Genomic DNA, 16,867 nt, shown 5'->3' on the forward strand with positions numbered 1-16,867 from the left:
GTTCCAGTCCAGGGGCCCACGCATGACATGGCATTCCAATCGAAACCTCTCTCGCTACCTAGGCCACCTTTATTGCCGCTCGCTCTACCGCTGAAGAATCATATGAATACGAGCTCTTCGGCCATCCACTCACCCATGCCACTACCGTTCCTTCATCTTGTTCTTCCCCAGACCCGACGATGGACCCTGACCTGGTACTCCTTTCCCACTCTATCCGATCCGTTCCCTGACGGTGAAACCACGCCTGCGCCTGCCCGCTGTCTCGGTTCACACTGCTACCTTGCCTGGCTGAACCACACCCACAGACACAAAGATCCGGTTTGCCGGCCCATCCTTGCCGTCGGTTCTGTCGCTGGTTTGGGGAGCTTCTTGTCCCATCAAGGGTCGCATCCCTGCAAACCAAGTAATATCTTAGCTTCCCACGCGCCGCCACTGGTGTGTGTGTGCGTATGTTTGTGTGGGTGTGTCAACACTGTCTCCTGTGTCCTTCAACCCGCGCCGACAAGAAAGGACGCAAACCTTGACAAAGACTTCTCTTCCCTTATCACGACAACTCCGCTCGATTGACGAGTGCGTCCGTTACCACAACAGAATATCGCAACCACCCACAGCAGAAACATAACGGTTGATCCGGGGCCCACGGGCGACACATCCCAGACAGCTCCCTTCAAGGCGGTTTCCGCCGCCTCGGAGAACCAGTCCACAACGTTCCGCGCCCTCCGGACGTCGATAAACAACGAAACCAAAAACTCCGACGACTTTGAAGGCCACCGGTCCTCCCATCCTTTTTCGAAATACTTCAGATCCCATTTCTCAGTCCGCCACATAACGATTCTTTATCGGTCTGCTCTGTGCGAACACCACAGCATCTCTCGGGCACATAGGGCCCCCCGAGCCCTCCCTAGCTCTCCCTCCAACTGCCTTCTCCACCCATTGCCCATGATGGCTCGTTTCAAAGGCCCGAGGTCACTCGCCGCGAGCATAGCTATCTTGTTCACCTTCCTCGCGACAGCGTCGGTAGCCACTGAAACCGTTTACATCACCGGACAAGACAAAGATGGCAACACCGAGCAGCTCGCCGTCAACCGTAGACCCAGCCTTTATACCGGCGACTTTGGCGACTGTCTTGGAGGGCAGAGCTTGTTCAACATCACCAAATTCGACGCCGCCTACTACGCTGACAACATGACGGTTCAATTCCACCTGGACGGAACGACCAACATTAGGAACGAGTCGTTGATGAGTAGGTTGAGGCAAATCTCCGACATCTTATACGGATGCTAACTGTGTTGCAGTGCACATCAATGTCGAAGCATGTAAGCTCAAGCCGAGTTGGGACGAACCTGTACAATGGGATGGGTATGCTGACTTGGGGCAGACGGCGAGACAAGATACGAGATGAACTTTAATCCTTGCATGGCAAATATTGCTAGGTGCGTTTGCGTCGTCCTTGCACCGTCCGAATCGACATGCCCACTGACCTTCCCAGTCTGTGCCCTCTGAACGCCAGCAACCCCATCACGGCATTTGCCGAGTTCAGGCTTACACCAGCTCAAATCGATGGTATTCCATCCATCGCCCTCGATATACCTGATTTTGAAGGTTCCGCCCGGATTCAGATATTCGCGAATTCCAGTCAGACTCAGATTGGATGTTTCCAGGCCGTCATGCGCAACGGCAACAGCTTTTCTCATCCGGCGGCGATTTCGTCCATCCTGGGTGTCTTCACTCTTGCCGCCCTCCTGGCCTCTTTTGCGACTGCGATATACGGCGTCAGCATTCCTCACATGAGAACGCATCACGCTCATTCCTTGTCCGTTCTGGTTATTTTCGAGACCTTTCAGACTGTTTTCTTCTCAGGCGCCATGTCTGTTGACTGGCCCAGCGTTCTGCCGGCATGGTGGAGCAACTTCGGGTGGGCGGCTGGCATGATATACAGCGAGAGAATGGTGGGCTCGATCGACGGATTCGCTGGCGTAACCGGCAATGCTAGCCAAGTAGGCGGTGCGGGCTCGACCGTTATCAATACCGGCGGTGGTCTTGTGCAACAAATATACGGCCGCTCACTGGACACATTTCCTACGACTGGCGATGCTGGACCCATTCAGAGCCTCGCCCAGCGTGCGGTCCGGACCTACAACACAAGCAACCCGTACGAGTACTACTGGGCAGGCGACCCGGTATCCCCAGGAATGCCTACGCCAGGTACATGGATTGGGTTCGCTGGAGACCTGTCTGCCCTGGGCATCCCGGCAGCCGATGCTTTCACTCTAGGTCTCATTTGGTGGTTGGTTGCAATCGGGCTGATCGCCGTCTCCATCACCATGTTCAAGTTCGCCCTCGACATGCTGGTTAGGGCGAAGCTGCTCAACGAGGATCGCTTCCTCTACTTTCGCAATCACCTGGGCGGATACCTGGCGGCAGGAATCCTCCGAACCCTTCTCGTTTCCTTCTTTTCACTGATGACTCTGGCATTGTTCCAGTTCAATATTCGGGCGCCTGCAGGCCCGACGGCCATTGCGGCTGTTGTTTTCATTTTGCTGCTAGTCGGCGTAGGAGGCATCGTGGCATATGCCTGTTACTTCCGCCTCCGGTTCGGGAAGTATGAAACGGGCCCAGATACCATCGTGTTCGAACAAGGCAAACTCTTTGGCTCGGTTCCAGCAATCGCGACAACGCGCGCTAGCAAGATTGGAGAGGAGGAAACGAGCGCGAAGCGCTACGCGTCGATGCCATTTTTCAGGATCCGGTTCGTCGACGACGATCCAAACCGAAAAAGCGTACACGAAGACGAGCCTTATATCAAGAGGTTCGGTTGGCTTTCAGCTCGGTACCGCCGGACCAGATGGTGGTGCTTTGCATGCTGGCTCAGCTACCAGTTCATTCGCGCCTGTTTCATCGGTGGCGGTGCGCGAAACCCCCTCGCTCAAGTTTACGGACTGTTCATCTTCGAAATCATCGCCTTTGTTGTCTTCATCAAAATGAACCCGTTGGAGGGTCAGAGAAATACATCTTTGGCGATCTGGATGCTGGGCATTACCAAGGTCGTGACGGCTGGGTTTTCGATTGCCTTTCTGCCCGAATTCGCCATCGGCCGCATCCTATCGACAGTCTTTGGCATAATAATCATCGTCGTCCAGGGTTTCCTTGTCGTTGCGGTTCTGGTCCTTGTTGTTTTGAGCGTTATCTCGTCATGGATGTCGCTCTACCGGAACCGCGAGGAATTCCCCGAAAAGTTGGATGCTCGTCGCATTTCATATTACGAACATATCCAAAGCAGAGCCGCCGATCTGCCGCCGAAGCCTACCCCGCAAGTTCCTCAGGAGCCGCCACAGATGTACTTTTCGGTTAACAGCGTGCGCCGGGCACCTAAGATTGAAGATGATGATGACGAGGAGGACGAGATCGGAGACATCATCCACCCGCACAATACCTCGGCGGTGCAGTTTGCGCCTGGGACCAACACCCGACGAAGCCGGACGAATAGCGTCAGTTCGCGCTACTCCGTCACTAGCTTACCGCGCCGCGCCAGACCTCACCGAACCTCTTGGAGCTCGGCCGACTTTGCCGAATGGGATGCCACCGCCGATAGGCCCGCACCGTCGCTTGCACATCGCAGCAGCTTCGGTCATCAGCGCAACGGTTCGTTGAGGCAACGGTCTTACTCCGGCTCGCAGCCTAACCTGGGGCATCCTACCGACAACTTGCCGACCCCTGAGCGGGCGACATCGACCAACGAGTTGCGCCGTCTTATGACCCCCACTGAGGAGGTTCCAGAAGAGAACGTTGTTATGACACCTAGCCAAATGGTTCGGCCCGACAACGTCAGCGACACAGCCAACAATGTCGCCATTTCTCCCATAAACGAGCGGGACGAAGAAAGGCACTACGAAATCAAGGGCGATGTTTCGCCCATCGAAGAGAAGGCGCACAAGCCTTAAGACGCAACCAAGGGCGACAAGCGCCGGTTGTTCCAACTGCATTAGAAGGCGTCGCAGACGTTAACGTTCAGAGACCGGTTCTCTCACTACAGCATTGCGTTGCATACACAGGCCCTTGAGGCCTTGACGAAGAGACATGAATGATGAGGCGTTTGGTGGAACAATTGCTTTGGGTGAAGGAGAAAAGCAGCCTTGTGGTGCCGCCATAGGCAGGATTGGACAAATGTCCATTACCACAATACCATACACCCATTTTCCGTGGCATAGATGAGCGAGCCGCTCGGTACATAGCTACCACTCTTTGCATATACAACGGGCCGGCTGGTCCTCCAGAGATAGAGACTAAAGATCGAGATTGAGCCGGAAAAAGGTAGACCCAGACTACCAATAGTAAATCATCATCTCCTAGAAAGATTGTTCCACACGTGCGCTGTCACTCGTTTCGCCAACCAGAGATTGATTGGAAATAAATGCTTCAGACTTCATACCATTCTTGATCCAACTTGGATCCGACGTTCGTGCTCTAGTACAGTTACTCATCTTTTACTTTTTTTCCATGCCATAAATGCAACCAACCATGCACCATTTACACCTAGATTCCCCTCTTGCCTTACTCTTTTAATGCCGTCACCCCCTCCTCACCGCCTCCCGTCTACACAAAGCCCTTGAGCACGGCGGCCTCGGCATTGAGGATAGAAGAGCCGGCGGCGCCGATGACGGTGTTGTGGCTGAGGGCGACGAACTTGATGTCGAAGATGCCGCTCTCGTCTTCGCGCACGCGGCCGACGCTGACGCTGTAGCCGCGGCCGAGGTCGCGGTCAAGGCGGGGCTGTGGGCGGTCGGGCTCGTCGAAGACGATGATGGGGCTCTCGGGGGCCGAGGGGCAGCCGAGACGCTGGGCGTCGGAAACGTACTCGCGCAGGGCCTTCTTGACCGCCTCGGCCGAGGGGGCCGGGCGGCGGGCGAAGCGGAGCGAGACGCAGGCCGTGTGGCCGTCGAGGACGGGGACGCGGTTGCAGGAGGCGCTGACCTTGAGGTCGGTCTGGTTCTCAAAGGCAGTGAGGTCGGGCGTGATCCTGCCGAGGATCTTCTGCGCCTCCGTCTCGAGCTTATCCTCCTCGCCCGAGATGAAGGGCACGACGTTGTCGATCATGTCCATGGAGGAGACGCCGGGGTACCCAGCGCCTGAGACGGCCTGCATGGTGACGACGGAGACCTGGTCGACGGGGCCGAAGGCGGCCTGGAGGGCGGCGAAGGGAATGACAAGGCCGATGACGGCGCAGTTGGAGTTGCACACGAGGAAGCCCTTTTCGAGCGAGTGGTGCTTGCGCTGGTGGGGGATGAGGTCGAGGTGGGGGAGGTTGACGGTCGGGACGACGAGGGGGACGAGGGGGTCGCGGCGGTAGTTCTTGGCGTTGGAGAAGACGGCGAGGTTTGCCTTGAGGAATTCCATCTCTGCGGGTCGGAGTTTGTGTCAGTCGCATCCTGCCGCGGGCCGCCGCTCCTGCCATTGTCGAGAATGGCGGCGCAAGGGGAGACTCACCAATCTCGCCGGCGACGTCCGAGTCGAGACCGCTAAAGACGACGTCGCAGTCGGCGAACTCGGAGGCCTTGCACTCGCGCACGACGAGGTCGGCCACGTCGCCCATGGGCGAGGCCTGCTTCCACCGCACGGCGTCGCGGTACTTCTTGCCGGCGGAGCGGGAGGAGGCGCCGACGGCGACGAGCTTCAGGTATGGGTGCTGCGAGAGGAGGAGGATGAAGCGCTGGCCGACGGAGCCGGTGCATCCGAGGACGCCTGCAATTGAGCACTTTCTGTCAGTACGGTTTTGCCTCACATTATTGTCGGGGGGGGGTAAGTCCGGGTTTGCGATCTCGTCGTTCGTGGGTTTTCGACGTCGAGGCATCCGGTGACGGAGGGGTGGGTTGGCCGGGGGGGGGGGGGTTTGGAGGGGTCCTGGGAGACGTACCGCACTTCTTGACGGGGAATTCGCCCATTGTCACTGTTTGTTTAGAGCGAGAGGAGTAGGGGATATCAATTGTAAAAGCAAAATAAAAGCGAGAATCACAAGCGAACTGAGAAACAAAAGGCGTTCGTCGATTGAGAGAAATGTAGTTGGGGGTATAAGAAGGGGAGATGGAAAGGTTGTCGATGTGAGTCAAGACGAGAGTGGCATGTCCGCGGCGGTCCTGGCCCAGTATTTTTCTTTTTGAACTGGTAAAGAGACAACAGAGCGGCATCGGCAGCACCCCGCCATGCCCCGCCATCGGAGCTTGGGTCGGTAGTGGCTCCGTGGGCGGTGGGTGTGAGGCGACTGAGGCCTTTTTTCCAGGGTACCAAAATCGGGAGGGTTTCATTGCGAATTGGCTTTTTCGCTGGGGGAAAAAACAAAAGGAAGGAAAAGAAAAGACCAAAACCTAGTAGGGAGGGTATCACTGCCAATCATGGAAACCCACATGCAACTTCTTGACTTTTGAGTTTGACCCGCAAGAAGTCTTTCTAGAATATATTCACGCTTCCTCTTCTCAGTTTCTGTTCAACGGCGTATAGGCCGAGGCTCCAACTCAATGCTCTTGATTTATCACTAGCAAAACAACTATTATCCACTTTGAAACCCCTCCAGCCTTCGTCCGGAGTGCAGCTCATCATTCTTGTGTCATTCATTGCATCCCGCGAAACAACTCATTACTTGATTCCCTATTCCTCGTCACGATGATTGTTGCATCTGTATCCTCCAGGTGGCTGCAGTCTCCTTGCGACATTCGGACTCAGATACATCTCCAATTTCGACACGAACATCACGTTGAGCCACATCGAGACTGCGAATATCAGTGAAAGGAAAAAAAAGATTGTCGTGAATGATCTGGCGTGTGCATTAGATACCGCGCTGTGAATTGCATCAAACGTCGGCAAGTCAACATCGGGGGTTTCCTATGCACTTGCCGTCCTGGTCACAACGTAGAGCAACTCCACAAATGAAGGAGAGAGGCCAGCCTGTCTGGACCACTGGGCCGATGTACTTGGGCAAGTTCTCCTTTGGCTGCTTGTCCAAGATTGAAGCGAACCCCAAGAGTTTAGCCACAGTCTATGGCGCCCTCAACTTGGTTGGGACGATGTCTCCAGCCACAAAGCCAGCGACGGTCGAGAGACGGCCGTGGCGCTGTTGCAAATGTTGGAGGTGATCAAAACACCAATACTGCCACCCACGCAGGCCATACTAATGCATACAAACCCAAGTAAAGAGGTGCCGATAATAAACCAGCCACCTGCGTCCGTATAGGTCTGGAAAGCCGCCCGACGACGATGGTCGTTTTTTGGGTAGGCCCAGCTCTTGATCAACGCGGTCAATGCCGCCAAGTCAGTCCGATGGATCGAGTATAAGGCGAGGTGTTTCATGGGTTGGTTGGTTGGTCGTGAGAGCTATCCATCCGACAAAGCAGCAGTGCTTCCTAAATTCCGAGCCTGCATCGATCAGTTATGAGCTGAGATGTGGCACTGCCTCGATGATATTCATGTTGCCTACCATCATGATAAAAACTAAGGTCATGTTGAACCAGTGCGTAGGATCGCCGAGGATCTTGGTCTAGATCTGGCAAATAGTCCTGTCCATATGCACTATCGCTGGCCTAGTGGTCTGATAACTCAGACGAGAGGAAGGATGAGACCCTTTGATGGGAAAACCGGGAGCAGCCCCTTCCATAACATTTCAATAAGCTGAGCTAACATCAGCTTTGAATTTCTCAGTTAACCAAGGAGATCATAAGGTTATTAGCATCCTTTCTTCTGCTATCCTCAGAAATAGTTAGGTCAGTATATGTATGGGAAGCTCAACACTTATTCTTCTTCAGACGGTGCATCAGACAAAACCCATACCCGTCTAGCTCATTAACATCAAAAGAGAGCATCATTCACTTTGAACATATAACAAAAGCTGAATAAAATAAAATAAAAATAAAAATACTGGCATTATACAGCTGCAAAGATGAGAACAAGTGCTATATTCCACAAAGAACAAGGATTGCCTAACTTTGACTTTGGAACATTGTTCCATGCGCCAACTTGCATCTATATTAGGTGAAATCGCTTTGAAAAAGTCTAGCGTCCCAAGGGGGAGGGGGGGCGGCTGCCTGCAACCTCATGATCGTAGCCAAGGTTCACGCCTGTAGTTAATTATTGCCCACAACTACATGCGCAACTCCAGATACTGAAAGTCTCACAACGGCGAGAATTGAAAAATGCCCTCTACTTCCAGGCCGCACTCACCATTATTCATGCACATCCTGTATGCTACGCCCTTTTGATGTTCCACACTAGCTTTCATCCCCTACAGACGAGTGGTATCAACTCGGGTCTCACATTGAATGAAAGCTGGTGGCTGTATTTAGAGCAAAGATAACGAAGGGGGCCTTGAACTATCTTGCTCAAGTAGTTCAACATGGACGACTCCATCATACCATAGGGCTCTCAGGGCTGTGTGCATTAGCTTAGCCTTAAGTGGCGAGAGCCACCAAGCTGAAGCTCACGAAGGACGAGATGATGCGGGCACCTTCCACAGGTTCATTGCTCTCGCCATTCTTGTAGCTATCGTGAAGAGCGGGAGAGGCCTGGCTGCTCCAAGGCCAATAGTTCTTAACCCTAGGACAGCCCTGAGTATAGAATATCTCTCCCATGATCCCTTCACTCTCAACTTCCTTTTTAACCCTCCCAAAAACACTTCGCCCTCTTTGGCTGCTCTTCCTTTCTACACCATTCAGCCCAACCCATCTGCACTTCTCTTCTCATACTTTCTCTTACCATCTCCCCATATCTGCCCCTCTCCAATCTCAAGACTGAATACCTTCGTTTCCAAACGCCCCGTTTCACAAACACTTCTCGAATCCCGCGGCTTTCGAACTTTGTGTTTGCAGAGATACTCGATCGTTGCCATGTCGTCGTCTACTGGCAACAAGATGCTTTTGGACCATCTCCAAAAGCTCACCGTCCAGCATGAGCGCGAGCAAGCCATGAAGGCTGCTTCGGCCCCTTCCAAGGCTTCTGACTCTTTCCTGGGCCACCAGACTACTGCCTTCGACTCTCGCAAGTCGGTTGGCACGTCTTCGTCCTCGTCCATCTCGGCGGATGCTGAGCGCGGTGGCGGAGTCAAGCTCACGGGTCCCAGTGCAATCAGTACCGCCAACAACCCTTACGCCTTGCTCGGTGAGGATGCGACTTCTGACTCTTGTCTTTCGACTCACATGGATGTCTTATCCCTTCGAGGAAGCCCCGCGTAAGTTTTATCATGTTCAACATAACTTTTATTCACAACACCTAATTACTTCCAGCAGTTCCGCCCGCCGTTCGCAGGCTGCAGCTAAGGCCTTACGCCCTACCTCTTCTGCCACGGCCGCTGTGTAAGCTAACATCTTTCACATCTTCAGCGGGTGCTAACCTCGTTCTACAGCCGGACGTACAAGTATCCTCCCCAGGAGACCGATGAGGAGAATGATGTATTCAAGGACACCTTCGTCAGCTCAAAGGAGCGCCCCTTGGTTGTCTCTACTGGCTCCTACAGTCTCGGCCAGGCCCATCTACAGCAGCCAGGTTTGAAGGGTAAGGGTTCCGCTCATAGCGGTGAGTACGTTGGCGGATCTCCCATCAAGGGCGGCTCTTCCTACATGCGCAACCCAGTCGACCCTCAGGCGACCTACCCAACTGGTGCTTGCATCTTCGTCGCCAAGTAAGTTTCAAAGCTCCAAGATGCTGTGTCCGCCACACTAAAGGTTATGTCAGTCTGCCTGAGTACAAGGATGACGTCACCCTTGAAGCGGCTGTCATCAAGGAGTTTGAGCGATTCGGAGTTGTCTTCGTCAAGATTCGTCGTGATCCACAGGGTATGCCCTTCGGCTTTTGCCAGTTCACCGTAAGTCCTTCAATAAACGCCCGAGGTTACCGTGCCCAAACTGACACATTTGCAGACCAAAGAGGATGCTGAAAATGCTCGCATCAACGGCAAGGGTTCCTTGATCCTCGGGCGCCCCTGCCGCACCGAGACAGTTCGCGCCAATCGTAAGTCTACCCTTGCTTCCTTTGTCATTCTTGTCCCTGACGCTCATTGAAACAGGTACATACATCATCTTCCGTCGTGATGGAACCGAAATCACCATGGAAGAGGCCAACGAGCTCATGCGTCCCTTCGGCACGATCGAGACCTTCCGCGTCCTTGATCCCCAGATCCGGGACCAGCTTCAGCTTCCCGTCACAATCAGAGTTCAATTCGAGGTGTTCGACCCGTCTCAGCAGGTTCTTCGTGCGTTCCGTCTCAACAAGACGTACAAAGTCGAGCCTTTCGACTTCAAGAAGGCCATGCAGGCCAGAGCTCGCAACGCCGATCGCGCTTTTCTTGACTCGTACGATCGCGATCGTCGTTCCATCTTTATTGGAGACCTCCCTCTGAACTTCAGTGAGAACGATATCCGTATCCTCATGGAGGAGATCGGTGGTGTAGTCTCGGTTCAGACCAAGCGTCTTGACTACGCTCGTGGTGAGTATCCGTTATGTTTTCAAACTCATGTGGCTAAATGCTGACTCTCACGCATACACAGAAGGCCCCAAGCTCATCGCTTTCGTTGAGTTTACCAATGCCTCGTACCCCGACATGGCCATTGAGCGTTATGTGAGTTTCGATGCCTACCATTGCCTACTTGGTCGAAGGAAGTGTATGTACTAACGGGCTCGTCAGAACTTGAACCGCATCGAGGGTTACACGATTCGCGTCGAGCGGCGCACCGATAGACGTCGCCGCGACGGTGGTATTCACGCTCGCAACCAGGGCAACGGCCACAACTCGGGCTACGGCGCCAACTACAACGCCTTCAATGCTGGCTCTACTGGAGGCATGCCCCCTTCTACGCCTGCTCGCGAGCAAAGAGGAACCATGGCTATTGAGGCCGGTCCCTCCATGTCTGGTGGCCAAACTACCCAGGGCACTCCTTCCATCATGCACGATGCTTCGCAGCCTACCAACCAGGGCATCGCCATGGCCCCTGCCGGCCCTTCTCATCAAGCGGCCCAGTCTATGCAGCAGCAGATACAGGCTCATATGCAGCAGCACGTGCCCCAGATGCAGCATCACGGACAGCAGTACCTTGCTCAGCAGCAGATTCCTCACATTGTTCAGATGCAGCCCGGCACTGGTCATTTCATGGGCCAGGCTCCTATGCAATACCCCATGGCCCCCCCTCCTGTCCCTACTCAGGTCGGCAGCCCCATGCACAACAACATGGCCTACAACCCCAACCCTTTCGCTGGTAGTCCCTACTCTCAGGGCACCTTTCCCCAAGGCACCGGCTCTTCCTTCGGTTTTGCCACCCCTCAGCAGACTCCTATGCCGTTCTGGGGCTACGGTCATGGCACTCCTCTTTGGACTCCGTTCCCCGTCGACCCCGCTGCTTTCGCAGCTGCGGCCCTCTCGTCGCCCGTTCGCCAGACACAACACGGTATGGGTGTCGTTACTCAACCGGTTCCCGCTCAGATGGATAGCAACCAGGCCAACGGCACTCAGTCTGAGCCTGTCATGACTGAGAGCACCCAGACTTACGCCACCTAGGGCCCAGTGGGCAGTAACTGATCATTCTGGTTGTGCGACCTTCATCCATAATTTTTCCTTCTTTGAAACCGTTGCGTTTCCCCTCGTTCTTCTCTTCTCGGCTATACGTTTCTTCAGACAATTCTTCTTCATATTTTGTTGCGATGACAACTAAAATTTTGGTGTGGGTTCTCAGGTACGACGGTCAGTTCGGATAGTGACCCATCTCTTCTTGTGCTGGATGATCGTCATGGGCGATGGATGATGGATCAGTTATAGATGGCAGACAGGAACAAGGCCATAGATAGAGATGCTTGATTTGTACAACAGGCACGCACACTTGTCCTTGTCTACTCAATGTGTGGCAGACACTACTACCTTCAAGGATAGATGGTCACAAATACACGCTGGAGGAGATCGACAGAAGCATCTCGATTTGTGTGTTTCCGCCGTGCTTCTGGCTTCACGGAATTGGTATACCGTGACAATCCGACCTCTGGTCACACTTATCTCCATGATATAAGTGGCTTGAGGGCTCGAACCAATCCTGAACGAAGAAGGGAAAAAACCACATAAAGAACCCCGAGACGATTCTCAGTCAAAAAGAACATCATAATGCTGTGAGCCTCGCCCGATTTGCATTCTCGACGATAACTCTTCCGAGTATCCGTACATGATTTAAAGTAGTAAGTAGTAAGGGGCAAAAAGAGCCGTTCGCTTGCTTTGGGTTGTTGGAAGCGGAGCCCGGGGCATCTTTATCCCGTGTCGAAGCTCAAGCTCCATACCCATGTACATACTCGAAGCGCAACGGCAATTATTCGACGGTTCCCAGCAGAGTCGAAGAATCACTTTCGCAGAGTAAATCAACACGACCGTTTACGCCATTCTCGACCGTTGCAGGTGGTCACCGGTTCGGCACGCCAAGCTTAGGCAACTAGACGAAACCAGAGGTCCATGCGCGCGCGAGCTTCCTAGTTCCCCAAACCTGTACACCAGAAGAGCGAAGCTGTCGGCGCAGCCGGCAAGACGTTTGAAAGATGCGGGCGACACCGTCACTCATGAGCAAAGGCATCTGGGCCCGGACTGTGGACGAACTCAAACGACGCGCGAGCATTGGTGAGAATACATGGCATCACGGCTTGTTTCCACTCATGACTAACTTTTCCCCCTCCGTCGCAGTCGCAAAAGCCGAAGGCATCAAGGGCCCCTCGGGACCATACCTACTCCGAGACTTCCGCGTCCCCGGCTCTACCGACGACTGCAAAATCATGTGCGACCAAGAGATCGGCGGCTTCTCACACGGCGCTCTCGAATGGGTTCCCTTTTCTTCGTCCTCTACGACAACGACCACCTCGCCACAAAGGCAACCGACAAGTAGTACAAAAGGCTACGCTCGCTTCCATGGCGCGATATCCACCGACCTTCCGAAAAACGACCCCAAGATTCAACGCACGGGATTTGCAGCATGGAGAACGCCGGAGCAACGGGCGACGCTGTTGGGCAAGTCGGCTTGGGACATCGACCCCTACTCATACCTCGCGATGCGCGTCAAGTCGGATGGGCGGAGCTACTTCATCAACTTGCAGACGGACTCGATAGAGCCGACGGATCTGCATCAGCACCGGTTGTTCGCAAAGAGGCCGGGCGAATGGGAGACTGTGTTTGTCAAGTGGAACGACTTTGTGCGGACGAATCATGGCTTCGTGGTCGAACCACAGATGGAGATGCTGCGGTCCAAAGTTAAAACCGTCGGCTTGGGGCTGACGGATCGTGTGCCGGGCCCGTTTGAGTTGTGCATTGAGAGGATCTGGGCGACGAACAACGTCGAGGAGGTGGTTGAGGAGAGTGACGGGGATATATTTGCCGCGCAGGAGGCAAGGAAGACGAGGATGAGCGAATTAAGGAATCGGGAGGGGAAGAGTATTCGGTGGAAGGAGAGGTGAAGCACAAAGTACAAGACCAGGGGAAACGGCTTCAATCGTGGTGTGAGGAGGGCCGAATTAAGCATAGAGGGGGATGCCAGCTGAGCAGGCCTACGGCATAATGCCAATTCAGCGAGAAAAGTCGAATCTGCTCAGCAAACAGAGGTTAAGAAAAGCCGACGGCTTTTCAGGGCAGATCCTCATCCAGGGTATTGTAGAACATTCTGTAAAATATCACAACATACAGTGCATCGTAATATGTATGAACATTCGGGCAGTGTTTGGGCTCAGTGACGAAGCAAAGGCATGTACGTATATCACTGCAAGGTCAACATGCGGACCTATCTATTCATGGCCACGGCGTCACCCTTTTTTTTCTTTTCTTCTACAAACATGTACACAAATGCCGCTTTTCTAACAACTACTTCCGACAAGTTCTGACCGACAGCTCGGGTTGTGGTTTGGGTGGGAGGACTTTCTGAGTTGGATTCATGACCAATCACATTTCCCAGAGGTTTCAGTGGACCCCCAAACATCACTCAAGAACCTCACTGACAGCATCTCGACTACAGAAACAAACGATTGTGTATAGTGTGTCTTGCAAATTTGTCTACCTCATTCGGTGAGGCTTCCTGACATTGGGGCACTGACCCAGCCTACTCACTCGACCCTGTTGCCCTTAGTGCAAGGTCGACGCGAGCACCTGCTTCACCTGCGCCCAGCGGCCTCGAAATATGGTCAACGGCGTTTCTCAAGGCTCGCTACACGCCATCAGATGACCCGTCCGGAAAAACAACTCGAAACCGATTCTTGAATTGAGACTGCGCGTGGACCCTGAAGCACGAGCATAATGGCCCGCTACCTAACGCCCGCCAAAATAGGCCTGCTCGCCCTCATTGAGCTCTACACAGATGAACACGTCCCCAGCACGGCCATCATCCCCTTGCTCTCTTTCGTCACTTCCCACCTTCTCGACCCGGATCCGCAGAGCTTCGTCACTGCCGGCAGCAAGGAAACTCGCTGGCGCAAGGCCGAGAGCACTGTCAGCCTCGTCATCGGCATCAAGGATTTCGAGAAGCTGCTGAGCGCCCACTCCGTCGTCGTCGGCCTGCCCGGCCGCAAGCTGTGGGATACGTTCCTCACAAAGCTATGGGGCATAAACTCTCTCGACCAGCTCCACGAATTCTTTGGCCGCAAGGCGCAGTGCCTGGCCAAAACAAGGGAGGAGCTGCGGCGTACAGCCGGGGGCGACGAATCGGTCGCGGCACAGCTGTGGCAGGAGCAGCAACAGAAGCCGGGTATCACGCTTTCGAGGAACTCGCCGCTGGGCCAGTTTGTGCGGCGGTGCCAACTCGAATTCTCAAGGCTGCAGTTCCACGATGTGACGCAGCTTTGGACGGACTTCGTGCAATACCGGCAGCCCACGGCGGGGTACCTGCGGAAGAGGAACCCTTCGTTTGGTCGGTTGAGCTTCGACCATGTTCTCATGGCTGGCGAACAGGCGGAATGGGACATGAAGGGGGTGGCTGCGCTCACGTCCGTTGTGTACGGCGATATGGTAAAGAGTGGCACTCCCTCCGCCGTGCCAGTAAGCACAGATGATATTGAGCTCTTGCTTGAGTTCCAAATTGAGCAAATGCAGAGTGAGGAATTCTTCCAAAGGATGCGGCACATAATACTGACAGATCCAGAATTCGGCAATCGTATACCCTTGGAGCTTCGGAATCAGTTTCATGACCTTCTCGGCGACAGCTTTCTTGTGCCCAGCTTGCGGCACTACCTGAGGTTTGTTCCCAAGTTCACTGTTCACCGCTCTCATGCTGACCTGCTGCAGTTTCCTTGATGCATGGAGATCCGGTGACTATCCCACAGCGTTCGATTTCCTCCATCAATACTTTGACTACACCATGCAGAACCGAGACAGGCTTTTCTACCAATACGCGTTGATGAATCTAGCCGTTCTGCAAGCAGACTTTGGTTGCTACAGAGAGGCTGTTGCAGCCATGCTCGAAACCGTTTCCACGGCCCGCGAAAACCGCGATATGACCTGCTTGAACTTTGCTCTCAGTTGGCTCTTTCACTTTGGCAGGGCACACCCTGACTTGGTTAGAGACTTAGAGGCCGACAGTTTGCTCGGTACAGCCAAGGAGAGTCTATCATATCTCCGCGTGAAGGCGAAGGAGACGGGCATGTGGACTCTTTGGGCATCAGTACTGCTCAGCGAAGCGAAGCTCGGTCTAGCAAACGGTGAGAGCGTGGCCACGTCGGTCGAGCTCATGGTTCGCAGCTCACATCTCATTGTCGAACGGAACATGAAAAACATGTTTGGCGCCCAGCTCTCTATTCTTATCGCCTTGTGGGATAGGTTGGGACTTGCACATCTCTCGGCGATGGACTGCGAGATATTCTTGCGGTGTCACGCGAGACACTCCATCTTTGACGACGAGCTAAAGGTTACATCACGTCTGGCGTCACAGTTGGCCGCGAAAGGCAAGTTCGACGAGGCACTGCAGAAAATGGAGGCGCTGGATGACAATTCTCTGCGATCATGGAAGCCGAGCCAGTACTGGTTCAAGTACCGTGGAATCATCAAGCTGAAACGAGACCTGCACCACAATAACCTCGATGGCGCGGAGCAACTATTGTCGCAACTCCTTCAATCCAAAAAGGATGACCTAGAGCCGGACATGGCCTTCGTCGTCGACTTCCTCCACATAGACTGCCTAATACGAAGGGGGGATTTGCAAGCGGCCTTCAACAAGGTCGAAGATATGCTCGCCGCGACGCGCGACGATAAGAGAGACATCGCGCTCCGCGTAAGACTCATGTTGATCAAGGTTCACCTTTACGAGAAGTGCGGACGCCCGCAGCGGGGGTTCACGATCGCCATGCGGGCCGCCAGCATGGCCTGGCGGGCAAGGCTGGTCTCGTGTCTGTGGCAGGCTGTCGGCGCCATCGCAAACATATTAACGTCATTGGGAGAGTTCGAGGCCTCCTCGCAGCTTCTCACCGCCATCCTCCCCCGAAGTCTCGAGTGCGACTCTGCTGCTCTGAGCGGGCAGCTATACTCTTATCTCGCCGACGCAAACATGGGCATGGCAGGCAAGATGGCGCCGCAGTCGGCCAAGCGGAGGGAATATCTGACCCGGGCCACGGGGGCGATCGAAAAGGCGTTTGATCACTACTCGAGCATCGAGGACATTACGCGTCAGTGCGAGATGATGGCCAAAAAGGCCACCATCATGAAGGTTGCCGGTGACAAAGTCCTGGCGGCGGATTATGCGGCGGCTTATGTAGCTTTACGCAAGGAAGCAGCTGCCCTTTCTATATGAGCTTGTTTACACCACCATGCGGAGGTAGAAAGAAAGAGAGGGGGAATGAAGAATCGAAGCGTTTCACGTGGGTGAACCATGAGTACTGCGATGATAATTCCTTTTCA

The 16,867-nt window shown here is 54.1% G+C and overlaps 5 protein-coding genes across 5 annotated transcripts; 4 read left to right on the forward strand and 1 right to left on the reverse strand.

Moving 5' to 3' along the window:
• Positions 1–942: 942 nt before the first annotated feature.
• Positions 943–3,941, forward strand: GLRG_04636 (transient receptor potential ion channel; the record flags this gene model as incomplete). The annotated part of the gene is made up of 3 exons (XM_008095321.1): positions 943–1,243; positions 1,379–1,433; positions 1,490–3,941. The coding sequence occupies 3 exons, from the start codon at positions 943–945 to the stop codon at positions 3,939–3,941; spliced, it is 2,808 nt and encodes a 935-aa protein (XP_008093512.1).
• A 652-nt stretch (positions 3,942–4,593) lies between these two features.
• GLRG_04637 (aspartate-semialdehyde dehydrogenase) lies at positions 4,594–5,939 on the reverse strand (the record flags this gene model as incomplete). The annotated part of the gene is made up of 3 exons (XM_008095322.1): positions 4,594–5,396; positions 5,485–5,739; positions 5,912–5,939. The coding sequence occupies 3 exons, from the start codon at positions 5,937–5,939 to the stop codon at positions 4,594–4,596; spliced, it is 1,086 nt and encodes a 361-aa protein (XP_008093513.1).
• Positions 5,940–8,867: 2,928 nt separating this feature from the next.
• Positions 8,868–11,527, forward strand: GLRG_04638 (RNA recognition domain-containing protein; the record flags this gene model as incomplete). Its single annotated transcript, XM_008095323.1, has 8 exons — positions 8,868–9,208; positions 9,264–9,332; positions 9,383–9,658; positions 9,712–9,841; positions 9,897–9,987; positions 10,043–10,462; positions 10,524–10,594; positions 10,661–11,527. 8 exons carry the CDS (start codon positions 8,868–8,870, stop codon positions 11,525–11,527), a joined length of 2,265 nt encoding a protein of 754 aa, XP_008093514.1.
• Positions 11,528–12,543: 1,016 nt separating this feature from the next.
• Positions 12,544–13,449, forward strand: GLRG_04639 (complex I intermediate-associated protein 30; the record flags this gene model as incomplete). Its single annotated transcript, XM_008095324.1, has 2 exons — positions 12,544–12,622; positions 12,686–13,449. 2 exons carry the CDS (start codon positions 12,544–12,546, stop codon positions 13,447–13,449), a joined length of 843 nt encoding a protein of 280 aa, XP_008093515.1.
• An 829-nt stretch (positions 13,450–14,278) lies between these two features.
• On the forward strand, positions 14,279–16,760 carry GLRG_04640 (anaphase-promoting complex protein; the record flags this gene model as incomplete). The annotated part of the gene is made up of 3 exons (XM_008095325.1): positions 14,279–15,071; positions 15,120–15,213; positions 15,263–16,760. The coding sequence occupies 3 exons, from the start codon at positions 14,279–14,281 to the stop codon at positions 16,758–16,760; spliced, it is 2,385 nt and encodes a 794-aa protein (XP_008093516.1).
• Positions 16,761–16,867: the final 107 nt, after the last annotated feature.

Source organism: Colletotrichum graminicola (assembly GCF_000149035.1).
Source record: "Colletotrichum graminicola M1.001 genomic scaffold supercont1.15, whole genome shotgun sequence".
NCBI classification, from domain to species: domain Eukaryota; kingdom Fungi; phylum Ascomycota; class Sordariomycetes; order Glomerellales; family Glomerellaceae; genus Colletotrichum; species Colletotrichum graminicola.